This window comes from Mobula birostris, chromosome 2, assembly GCF_030028105.1.
Source record: "Mobula birostris isolate sMobBir1 chromosome 2, sMobBir1.hap1, whole genome shotgun sequence".
In the NCBI taxonomy this organism is placed as follows: Eukaryota; Metazoa; Chordata; class Chondrichthyes; order Myliobatiformes; family Myliobatidae; genus Mobula; species Mobula birostris.
The window spans coordinates 15,219,979-15,232,444 of record NC_092371.1 but is presented as its reverse complement, the minus strand read 5'-3'; the positions used below and the strand labels follow the sequence as shown (position 1 = coordinate 15,232,444).

Genomic DNA, 12,466 nt, shown 5'->3' with positions numbered 1-12,466 from the left:
CATGGCTTTGTGAAGGGCAGATTGTGTCTACAAGCCTGATAGACTTCTTTGAGGAGGTGACCAGGCATATAGATGAGGATAGTGCAGTGGATGTGATCTATATGGATTTTAATAAGGTATTTGACAAGGCTCCACACGGTAGGCTTATTCAGAAAGTCAGAAGGCATAGGATCCGGGGAAGTTTGGCCAGGTGGATTCAGAATTGGCTTGCCTGCAGAAGGCAGAGGGTGGTGGTGGAGGGAGTACATTCAGATTGGAGGATTGTGACTAGTGATGTCCCACAAGGATCTATTCTGGGACCTCTACTTTTCTTGATTTTTATTAATGACCTGGATGTGGGGGTAGAAGGGTGGGTTAGCAAGTTTGCAGACGACACAAAGGTTGGTGATGGTGTAGATAGTGTAGAGGATTGTCAAAGATTGCAGTGAGACATTGATAAGATGCAGAAGAGGGCTGAGAAGTGGCAGATGGAATTCAACCCGGGGAAGTGTGAGGTGATATACTTTGGAAGGACAAACTCCAAGGCAGAGTACAAAGTAAGTGGCAGGATACTTGGTAGTGTGGAGGAGCAGAGGGATCTGGGGGTGTATGTCCACAGATCCCTGAAAGTTGCCTCACAGGTGGATAGGGTAGTTAAGAAAGCTTATGGGGTGTTAGCTTTCATAAGTCGAGGGATAGAGTTTAAGAGTTGTGATGTAATGATGCAGCTCTATAAAACTCTGGTTAGGCCACACTTGTAGTACTGTGTCCAGTTCTGGTCGCCTCGCCATACTTTCCAATGTGGAAGCATTGGAAAGGGTACAGAGGAGATTTAGCAGGATGCTGCCTGGTTTAGAGAGTATGCATTATGATCAGAGATTAAGGGAGCTATGGCTTTACTCTTTGGAGAGAATGAGGATGAGAGGAGACATGATAGTGGTGTACAAGATAATAAGAGGAATAGATAGAGTGGATAGCCAGCGCCTCTTCCCCAGGGCACCACTGCTCAATACAAGAGGATATGGCTTTAAGGTAAGGGGTGGGAAGTTCAAGGGGGATATTAGAGGAAGGTTTTTTACTCAGACAGTGGTTGGTGCGTGGAATGCACTGCCTGAGTCAATGGTGGAGGCAGATACACTAGTGAAGTTTAAGAGACTACTCGACAGGTATATGGAGGAATTTAAGGTGGGGGCTTATATGGGAGGCAGGGTTTGAGGGTCGGCACAACGTTGTGGGCCGAAGGGCCTGTACTGTGGTGTACTATTCTATGTTCTATTATAAACAATAATTGATGTGCCACACTGCAAGTTACAGCGATCTGTTTGTGCATACTCTGATTACTGTTGGCAGCCACTGTTCTGTCTGTGCAAATGTGTTGCCTCCCACAGGTTCAAAATCAGGTTTATTATCAGTGACTTTGTGAAATTTGTTGTTTTGCAGCAGCAATACAGTGCAAGATATGAAAATAATGCTCTAAGTTACAAAATCAAATAAATAGGCAAATAATCAGGTATTCTTCATGGACCATTCAGAAACCCAATGGTAGAGGGGAAGAAACTGCTCCTAAATCATTGAGTGTGTGTCTCGGGCTCCTGTTCCTCTTCCCCAATGGCAGTGCAAAGTGGACATGGATGGTGAGAGTCCTTAGTGATTGATGTTGCCTTTTTGAAGCACGGCCACTTGAAAATATCCTCAACAGTAAGGAATGAGAGTCAGGTTTAATATCACTGGCATATGACGTGAAATTTTTTTCTTTTTACTTTGGCAGTAGTGCTTTGTAAAACAATAATGAAACTAGTACTTTTATAATAACTTTACTTTGAAAGTATAAATTACAATAAGAAGTATATACAGTTGTTTGTGCTTGCAATGGAGCTGGCTGAATGGTTGCAAAACTGCGATTGTCCTGTTTGTCCCTGATTGGCCTGTTATCCCTCTTACCCGTTTCTATCTGTGTAGCTCTCCAAATGCCTTTTATATGTTATTCCACCTGCCTTGGCCACTTCCTTTGGAAGTTCGTGCTATATACTCACCACCTTCTTTATGGTTTAAGTTGCCCCTCAGCTCTCCTTTAATCTTTCCCCTCTTAGTTTAAAGCTTTGCCCTCATGTTTTAAATTTTTCCATCCTGGGAGAAAAAGACTTTTCACCTCATCACTGCCCATCACGAGTTTGTAAACCTCTGTGATTGTTCCCTCAGCCTTCTATGCTCCAAAGATGCCCCAGACCTTTCTTTACAACAAACCTCCCAGTCCGAGTAACAACTTCAGATCTTCATACATCTCCTCTCAACTTTCTCCCTCCCCTCTTGACATTTCCCAATGAGTGGCAGAGTTCAGTATGTGCAGCAGTTTTCCAAATACTACCCCAATAATGTGGGTTAGAGCAGCGGTCCCCAACCACTGGGCTGCAAAGCGTATGCTACCAGGCCGTGAGGAAATGATATGAGTCAGCTGCATCTTTCCTCATTCCCTGTCGCGCACTGTTGAACTTGAACATAGGGTTGCCAACTCTCCCGTATTAGCTGGGACATCCCGTACATTGGGCTAAATTGGTTTGTCCCTACAGGACCGCCCTTATCCTGTATTTCCCCCGCTAAGGTAGAGCGTTCCTATGAAACCTTTTGTGCCGAAATGGCGTAAAGCACAGAAGCAATTACCATTAATTTATATGGGAAAAATTTTTGAGCGTTCCCAGACCCAAAAAATAACCTAACAAATCATACCAAATAACACACAAAACCAAAAATAAATAACACTAACATATAGTAAAAGCAGGAATGATATGATAAATAAAGTAGAAATAATGTATGTACAGTATAGTCGGGAAGATAAAGGCAAAACCGATTTGTGGGGGGAGAAAAAAAAGTTGACATGTACGTGCATGCGCACACAGGTGCCCGCGCAAGGCTTCATGGTAGTCTTTCCTGGGGTAAAGTGTCCCGGGATTTGACTACTACTTGTCCCTTATTTGGGAGTGAGAAAGTTGGCAACCCTAACTGTAAAAGACGTGTTGAGGTGAGTTTAACCCTACTTGAACGCCCCCCCTCCCCGGTTGGCCGGTCCACAAGAATATTGTCAATATTAAACTGGTCCGCGGTGCAAAAAGGTTGGGGACCCCTGGGTTAGAGCATCACCTAGAATTCAGCTGTTGTGGTAACAAGTCTTTATTCAGTTGATACAAGCATGCAGATGAGGGTCTGAAGTTCACTAAGAGCTGGGTTATACTGTTTTTGTAACAAACTGTATGAGGCACAGTGATTGACAACCAGCCGGATTTGACCAGGTCAGGCTGCACGGTAGTGTGGTTAGCATAACACTTCACAAGGCCAGTGACCGGGTTAAAATTCCAATGCTCTCAGTGAGGAGTTTGTACGCTCTCCCTGTGACTGTGTGGGTTTTCTCCCACACTCCAAATGCCTATGGATTGGAAAGTGCTGGTAAATTGTTGGTGCCAGAAGCATGGCGACACCTGCTGTTTGCCCCCAGCACATCCGTGGACTCTGTTGGGCATTGATACAAAAACAACATGTGTCATTGTATATTTCAAAATGCTTTTCTAAAAATAAAGCTAATCTGTAAATCTTTCTTTAACTTCAACTTTGATTGTTGCCCATGAACCTGCAGGTGGTGTTCTGATGGTTGTGAATTAATTGCGAGCAGTGTGCAGCTCAAAGGTATACCACTTTGTCAGAGCAGCTACCGTCCTGCGTAATTCTGCTGTATGTTTCCACTCCAGATGAGCGCTTCGTGTTGGTCGGTGACAATCAGATAGCCGTGGACATGAAAGTTCCTGGTGATAGCGTTAAGGCCATAGTAGGGCAGCAGGGCTCCACTATTAAACAGGTGAGAATGAATCTCCACTGCATTCAACTCTTACTTATAGCTTTTGTGTTGAAGCATAGAAGTAGCCGTGCATTCACAGGGCCCATCTCATTGTCATATGATTGCAGTGCTATAGTAAACATCCTGCATTTATCTGTGTAGATGTAAGCCTGCTTAGAGCTTTGCCTGGGTGTCTGAAGGCAGTAGTCACAAATCTGCCCACAGATTCTGTATCTGTCTATATGCTTCACCATGGGGGATCCAGGGTAGATCTGGCAGCGATCTGTGACCTCTTTGTTTCAGAATCAGGTTTAATATCACTGATATATGTCATGAAATTTGTTGTTTTGTGGTAGCAGTACATTGCTATACATTAAAAAAATTACTATAATAGTAAGAATAAACAATACAAAAAGAGTGGGGTAGTGTTCATAGACCATTCAGAAATCTGATGGCAGAGGGAAAGAAGGTGTTCCTAAAATGTTGAGTGTGTGTCTTCAGGCTCCTGTACCACCTCATTGATTGTAGCAATGAGAAGAAGGCATGTCCTGAGTGAAAGGGGTCCTTAATGATGGATGCTGCCTTTTTGAGGCATCGCCTTTTGAAGATATCCTCGATGGTGAGAAAGCTAATCCCTTTGATGAAGCTGGCTGGGTCTACAGCCCTCTTCAGGTTTTTCCAAATCTGTGCATTGGTGCCTCCATACCAGACAATGATGCCACCGGCCAGAATGCTCTCCATCTGGAGGATCTGGCAAAATTTACTATGGTCTTTGGTGACGTCCTGAAGGCTGAAATGGCCTTCATTATGGTAAGAAAGTACGATGTGAATGTAGTAAGTGTGGAATGATGGGTGTGAGAAAGGCAGGATGGGAGCAGCTCTAGAGAGGGAAGTTTGTCCATTATTCTGCTAAACCTTTCTCTAACCTTTCACTTCTCCACCAGCTGCTAAAGGAGACAGGTGCCCGCATTGAAATTGAGGATAGCAAGAAGACTGATGGTGAGGGTGGGGTTGCAGAGAGACTCCTCACTATCGTCGGGTCGCCATTGCAGGTATGCAAGGCCAAAGTTGCCATCCACCAGCTTCTGGCCGAAAACGTGAGGATCACCGAGGAGCTGTATATTCCCCAGCGAGCATTGGGACGTATTATAGGTAATTGTCTTCTGTACCTAATGCACCCAAGCTGATCAGGATGCCAGATCCAAGCAACCAAGGTTCGAACTGGTCCTGGTTAATCCTCTGTCACCAGCATTGAAGGAGCAGGCAGTAAAACTCAGATAATCTGTCACACTGGCAGCTTTGGTGTCAGATTAGCAGATGTTCTGGACTATTGGATATTACATACTGTCATAGAGCACTACAACACAAAAACAGGCCCTTTGATCCATCTAGTCAATGCTGACCCATTATTTTTCCTAGTCCCATTGACCTGCATTTATACCATATCCCTCCAAACCTCTCCCATCCATGTACTTAACCAAGCTCCTCTTAAAAGTTGCAATCAAACTGACATCCACCAATTCTGCTGGCAGCTCATTCCACACTCGCACCACCCTCTGAGTGAAGAAGTTCCCACTCTGGTTCTCCTAAAATATTTCATCTGTCACCCTTAACCTATGATCTTTAGTCTCATCCAACCTGAGGGGAAAAATTCTGCTTGCATTTATCCTGTCTATATGCCTCCTAATTTTGTATAACTCATTGAATCTCACCTCATTTTTCTATGCACCAAGGAATAAAGTCTTAACCTATTTAACTTTCCCTATAACTTGGCTCCTCAGATCCCAGCAGCATTCTTGTAAATTTTCTCTGTACTTTTTCATTCTTATTTACATCTTTCCTGTAAGTAGGTAACCAGAACTGCACACAATACAGCAAATTAGGCCTCACAACGTCTTGTAGAACTTCAACATAACATAGCTCTTGTGCTCAGTTCTGATACAGTTAATTCCACATTTCCTTAGCTGTTACACAGAACTGTATTTTACTTTGCAGAAAACCAGATACATTTAAAGGGAGAGCGAGGGCTGGGGTGCTTCAGTGTTTGATTTGGGAGGGAGGGAAGTAGGGAGCTAAGGTGAATGGGTGGGGAGTAGTGCTGGTGGTGGGGAGGAGGAAGGGGAACAGGCTCTGGTGTGTGGGATGGGATTTGTGACAAGCCATTAGACATAGCAGAATTGGCCATTCGGCCCTTTGAGTCTGCTCTGCCTAATTCATGACTAATTCATTTCCCCTCTCAATCCTATTCACCTGGCTGCTCCCCACAACTTTTGACACCCTTACTAATCAAGAAGCTTTCAATCTTCAATTTAAATATACCCAATGACTTGACCTCCACAGCCGTCCATGGCAATGAATTCCACAGGTTCACCACCCTCTGACTAAAGAAATTCATCCTCATTTCTGTTCTAAAGGGGTGTTGTATTCTGAGGCTGTGTTCTCTGGTCCTAGAATCTCCCATAGTTGGAAATGTCCTCTGCACCTCCACTCTAGGCCTTTAAATTTTCTATAGGGTTCAATGAGATTCCCCTTCATTCTTTTTAAACTCCAGAGAGTACAGCTCCAGAGTCATCAAATGCTCCTCATATTTAACCCTTTCATACCTAGGATCCTTTCATACCTAGTAAACCTTCCATGGAGTCCTTCCAATGCTAGCATATCCTTTTTGAAATAAGGGGCCTAAAACTGCTCTCAATACTCCCAAGTGCAGTCTGACCAAAGCCTTATAAAGCCCCGCAGCATGACATCCTTGCTTTGTATTCTGTGAGGCAGCTGCACATACATCAGGATTTTCCCATGGTCGGATAGAGAATTATGCTGTATCCGCTATTTATCACTTGGCTGTTTTTTGAGTTGGTGGGATCTTGCTGAGTATGATCTCTGCCTACCATAGCCCTGTTTAAGTGCATGCACTAGCTGTGCGGCATTTCAAGCCCCAATGCTTTAAAGGTGCCATTGGACTGCAAGCTCCCTGCAGGCACTTGAACATAGAGGTGAGCTATATAAACATGATTCTGTAGATGCTGGAAATCCAGAGCAACACACACAAAATGCTGGGGGATCTCAGCAGGTATGGCAGCATCTAAAGAGAGGAATAAACAGTTGACATTTTGGGCAGAGACCCTTCATCAGGACTGGAAAGTGAGGGGGCAAAAGGTAGAATGAGAGGAGGAGGGAACAGTACAAGGTGGCAGGTGATAGGTGAGACTAGGTGAGAGGGACGGTGGATGGCAGTAGAGGATGGATAAAGTAAGAATCTGTGAGAGGATGGGTAGAAGAGTTAAAGGACTGAAGGGGAAAAAGAATATGATAGAAGAGGGTGGTATACCATGGAAGAAATGGAAAGTGGGGGAAGCAGAGGCAGGTGGTGAGTGAGGAGAGGGGAAGTGGAATGGGGACTGAAAAAGAAAGAGGGGAGAAATTTCCTTAAGTTAGAGAAATCCATGTTTATGCCATCAGGTTGGAGGCTACTCAGACAGAATAAGAGGTGTTGCTGTTCCAACCTGAGACTAGTCTCATTTTGGCAGTGGAAGAGGCCATTGACCAATATGTCAGAATGGGAATGGGGAGTGGAATTAAAATGGGTGGTTGCTGGAGGTACTGAGTGACACACCAGACAGGTCAGCTGTCAGATAGAGGCTTAGTTTTATGTTGTGGAACTCCAACAACTGTGCTCTGTCTTGGGTAGTGGTACTGGCACTGCACTGGGGAGTGTTTCAATGCAAATCAATTCCAGTTCCCTCTCGGACGTCAGGGAGAGCTCCCCACTAAACCACAGCTCCTGCCTCGGAAATAAATCTCCAGGAAGAGGAACACTGCTTCCTTGCTACGTGAAGCTGGGGGTCATTATCCTCGGGGGAAATTTAAAACCAAGCTCATATTATCACCAGGCCAATGTTCCTGGTGGTAGGAGGGTTGGTTTTTGGGCAGTAAGTTGTGGCTGAAATGGGAGCAGATTCAGCAAGGACTTGTGAAAAGGAACCTGGGAAAGGACGGGAGGAAAGAATGGGAAGTGGGGTTGATTGGACTACTGGTGGAATAAATGGTCTCTCTCTCTCTTGCTCCATCATTCTGTCTGTCAGGCTAAGGCAGAGTATGTACAGTGACAGTCTTGATCCTCCCACAGGCCGAGGAGGAGAGTGTATCCATGCCATCTGTCTGACCACAGGCGCAAAGATTGTATGCGAGAAGAAGCCTGGTGATCACCTTACGGACCTGGGCCGTTTGGTCAGAATCAGTGGGACAAGGCAAGAGGTGGCCTCTGCCAAAGTGAGTTGTTTGCATGTGTGTTGCAGTTCCATCATGGGATGGTGGAATAAGATTTGGGACAGTATGGTGAATTACCTCAAGTCAAAGCAAATTTATTATCAAGGATCTGTGTATCACCATGTGTTACCTTAAGATTCATCTTCTTGGAGACATTTACAATAAAGAAATACAATAGAGTCTGTGAAAAAAACTATGGTATCTAAGATTGACAAACAACCAATATGCAAATAAGGTAAAAAGTAATTAAATAAATAATACTGGGAACATTAGTTGTATGCCATAATGAGTATCCACCACCATTAGTGTACCCACCTCCAGCTAGACCACCTCCATTCTGCTGCACTCCTGAGTTTCAGTCTCCCCACCTTCAGTAGCAGAAGCCCAGGTTTGTTTGTTTGTTTTTGAAGTGTTGGTACTGCTTAAATGTAACAATTAAATAACCAAGGGCACAGCATGTCAGGGAATGTCACTGTTTTAACCCACTCCAAGTCGTATGTGGAAAACGTAATGAAGGAAGGCAGTTCTAATACCTTTTGAAAGTTCTCTGTTGCCTTCAGCACACAACTTTAAAGGGGTGAGTAGCAAAAGATATTAAATGTTAGAAACCCCAGCCTTGCTGGGAAAATCTTGGTCCTGGGTCAAACATACCAGTTGGAAATATCACTGGCTGAGGCTAGTGAATGTCATACCTTTCAGGTTTAAGGTTTTAAGAATAAAATTAGCTTTATTTCGCCATGCTTCTGGCACCAATATAACATGCAGACAGTTTACTATCTTGTACATCTTTGCAATGTGGGAGGAAACCTAATCACTCAGAAACATCCCGGCCGTGCCCCCTCTAACAGGCCTTTCAATATTCGATAGGTATCAACAAGCCCATGTCACCCAGTTACACCCAGGTTATTAATTAATTGGCACCTCTTTGGAGTGTGGGATGAAACCAGAGCATCTGGGGGAAAAAAACCCACACAGTCGTGGGGAGAACATACCAACTCCTTACAGACAGGTGTGGGAATTGAACTCAGATCTCCAATCGCTGGCACATAGTATAGCAGTCAGCACAACACTACAGGTCTGCCATATAGGAATGAGGCAGAATTCTTCTTGGTTTGTGTTGTGCTGCTGTGTTCTAATTTTCAGGAAGTATCCCCAGAACCATGCCCCGAGAGGTCCCACTTCCTCGCATCACTGACTCAGTATTTCCTCTCTCTCTCTCTCTCTCTCTCTCTCTCTCTCTCTCTCTCTCTCTCTCTCTCTCTCTCTCTCTCTCTCTCTCTCTCTCTCTCTCTCTCTCTCTCTCTCTCAGGCAATCATTTTGGCAAAGATGGAGGAGGAGATGGCCTTCCAGCAGAAGCTGGCATGCTTGGCTGTCAGCAGGAGGAACCGCAAGCAGCCTGTTGGCAAACGGCTAGAGAGGGTTTTGCCTGCCGCCTCCCAGGCCGGGACCCCTGCCTCGCCAGATGAAGTGTGGGCATCAGGCATCAGCGAGGAGGAAGAGGAGGGGCGCAGGATCAGCCCCACTATCTCAGTTGAGCCCTCGGTGGAAAGCCAGCCAGGCAGTGACTTGTGCCAGGTGTCCAAATTTGAAGGTAAGGGCTGGTGCTTTTGTGTTGCCCAAGAGCTGGGGGTCATTGTTGGGAGTGAGCAGGGGGGAGGGTGAATGTTGCAGTGGTAGATGAGGTGGTAGTTACAGAGGCTACAAAGACACTGTGGTTCTCGTGTTGATAAAGCTGCACGTCTGTGCAAGCAAAGAACCTTCCTTCTGGCCTTGAACAATGGCAACTGGGACAAGGAGAAAGGAAGCTGTGTTTGGCATGGGCAATTTGTGCCTAAGGATCTGTTTCTGTTCTATATTACTCTGTGACTGTGACTCCATTAGAGTCTATTATTAAGCATGAGGTTTCGGGGTACTTAAAGGCACATGATAAAATAGGCCAAAGTCAGCATGGTTTCCTTGAGAGGAAATCTTGCCTGATAGAACTGTTGGAATTCTTTGAGGAAATAACTGGCAGGACAGACAAAGGAGAGTCAGTGGTTGTTGTTTATTTGGATATTTGGAAGGCTTTTCGCAATGTGCCGAACATGAGGCTGCTAAACAAGAAGCAATGGTTTTACAAGAAAGATACTGGCATGGGTAGAAGATTGGCTGACTGGCAGGAGGCTAAGTGTGTAAATAAAGGGGGCCTTTTCTGGTTGGCTGTTGGTGACTAGTGGCGTTTCACAGGGGTCAGCATTGGGACGACTTCTCTTTACATTATGTTAATGATCTGGATTATGGGATTGATGGCTGAATGAGAGTGGGAGAGTCTAGGATCAGAATAGAAAAATATCCTTTTAGAACAGAGGAGAAGAAGAGGAATTTCTTTATCCAGAGTGTAGTGACGGCTGTGGAGACCGAATCATTGGGTATATATAAGTGGAGTTGATAGGTTGTTGATTAGTAAGGGCATCAAAGATTAGGTAGAGAAGGTAGGAGAATGGGGTTGAAAGGGAAAATAAACCAGCCACAATTGAATAGTGGATAGACTATTTGGGTCCAATGGCCTAATCCTGCTCCTATGTCTTATGGACCCTTGGTGCATTGTAGATGGTGCGAAGGCTGTGAGGTGAAAAGGTGAGTCACTTGCCTATCGAGCCCCAGACCCTCGCTAGCTCTCATAGGGCCATGTTTATCCATTCCATTTGTTCCTGCAGCGATTCCCAGCTTGGAAGATAATTTTTATTTCCTCCCTTTTCCACAGTTCCCAGTCCTGACTTCAGTTTCCTTGCAGACGAACATCTGGAAGTTTACGTCTCAGCGTCGGAAAACCCTAGTCACTTCTGGATCCAGATCCTGGGCTCCAGGTGTCTGCAGCTTGACAACCTGACCTCTGAGATGTCCCGCTATTACAGCAGCTCCACTGGTACTGTGAGTGTGGGTTGTGAGCTGTGCCCCATGCACAGGGGGATTTGGAAAGTAATCCTGCATTTCCACAAGGGCTTCTCATCCAGCAAAACACTTTTGAAGTGTGGTCAGAATTATTGACTGAGCAGAGTTCATTGCAATAGGCACAATTACATGTCCACACAGGTGCAATGAGAAGCTTACTTGTGGCAGCATCACAGGCAGATAGCATCATACAAGAAGAGCAGAATTTACAAGAAAAATATATTTTATACAAAATTGTATAAGAAAGAAAGCATTTAGAACAAAACTAAGCAATGTCAATTGTAGTGAAGTTGTGGTTGGGGCTGTGCCAGTTGGTTCACGAACCAAATGAACATAGAATGTTTCTTCACAGTGCAGTCCCTTTGGCCATGATATTACTGAACTTTTAACTTCAATCTAACCCTTCCCTCCTATATAGCCATCCATTTCTCCCTCATTCCTGTGCCTCTCTCAGAGCTATTTTCAATTCTCACTGGTTTGATTTGATGCAAAACGATGCATCTTGTTGTTTCGATGCTCGTGTCAAATAAAGTTTATTTTTAATCTTGTTTTTTAGATGTCCCTAAAGTATCTGCCTCTACCACTGCCCCTTGCTGTGTGTCGTACACACCCACTACTCTGTTAAATAAATAACTAAATAAATAATCTAGCTGTAATACCCCCACTATACTTTCTGCTAATCACCCTAAAATTATGCCCTTGTATTGGCCATTTTCACCTAGGGAAAATGTCTCTGGCTCTCCACTTCACTTCGATCTATGCCCCATGTTAAAGTGAAGTAGCTGTTCTTGAACCTGGTGGCATGGGATGTGTACCTCCTTGGTAACTATGAGAAGATGACGTGGCCCAGATGATGGTGTTCTTTGCTGATGATGATCCCTTGATGTACCTCCTGCTGTAGAAGTTACTGATTATGGGGAGGGATGTGCCCGTGATATATTGGGCAGAGTTCATTACAATGCGGGTTCTTGCATTCTTGTACATTCGAATTGACATACTAGATTGATTTAACCAGTCAGGATAAGTAACATAGTAAACCTCATAGGAAAGTGAAAATGCTGGTGTGCCTTACTTGTCTTTGCATCTAAGTGCTGGGTCCAAGATTTCATCCAACTTTCCATTGGTGCCCAGCAAGAAGTGCTAGTGGAACCTGATTAACACTTTCCCTACAAACTCTACAGGCTGAGGCATTTGTCCCCAAGGTGGGTGACATTGTGGCAGCACCGTGCCAGAGTGATGGCTTCTGGTATCGAGCTCGTGTGCTGGGCTTCCTGGAGAATGGGAATGCGGACCTCTATTATGTGGATTTTGGAGACAATGGGGAGGTGTCGATCGGGAATATGCGACACCTGAGGTTGGTCTGATTCTCTTTCCTACCCTCTCTCTCTTGTGTGTGATCATGAGTGAACCCCCATCCCCACGTGGCATCACCCTGCAAGATCCTTTGATAAAATTTTTTTGATCAT

The 12,466-nt window shown here is 44.8% G+C and overlaps 1 protein-coding gene across 3 annotated transcripts in view; it reads left to right on the top strand.

The window, feature by feature from the left end:
* Window positions 1-12,466, top strand: part of tdrkh (tudor and KH domain containing) — a 39,058-nt gene that overhangs the window by 5,168 nt on the left and 21,424 nt on the right. For 2 of the 3 annotated variants that reach the window (XM_072283871.1, XM_072283877.1), the window contains 6 exons: window positions 3,717-3,823; window positions 4,747-4,954; window positions 7,929-8,071; window positions 9,378-9,660; window positions 10,813-10,979; window positions 12,182-12,354. In XM_072283871.1, the coding sequence (XP_072139972.1) occupies window positions 3,717-3,823; window positions 4,747-4,954; window positions 7,929-8,071; window positions 9,378-9,660; window positions 10,813-10,979; window positions 12,182-12,354 (1,081 nt within the window). The remainder of the gene's footprint in view (window positions 1-3,716; window positions 3,824-4,746; window positions 4,955-7,928; window positions 8,072-9,377; window positions 9,661-10,812; window positions 10,980-12,181; window positions 12,355-12,466) is intronic. The other variant, XM_072283886.1, reaches the window with a different exon arrangement.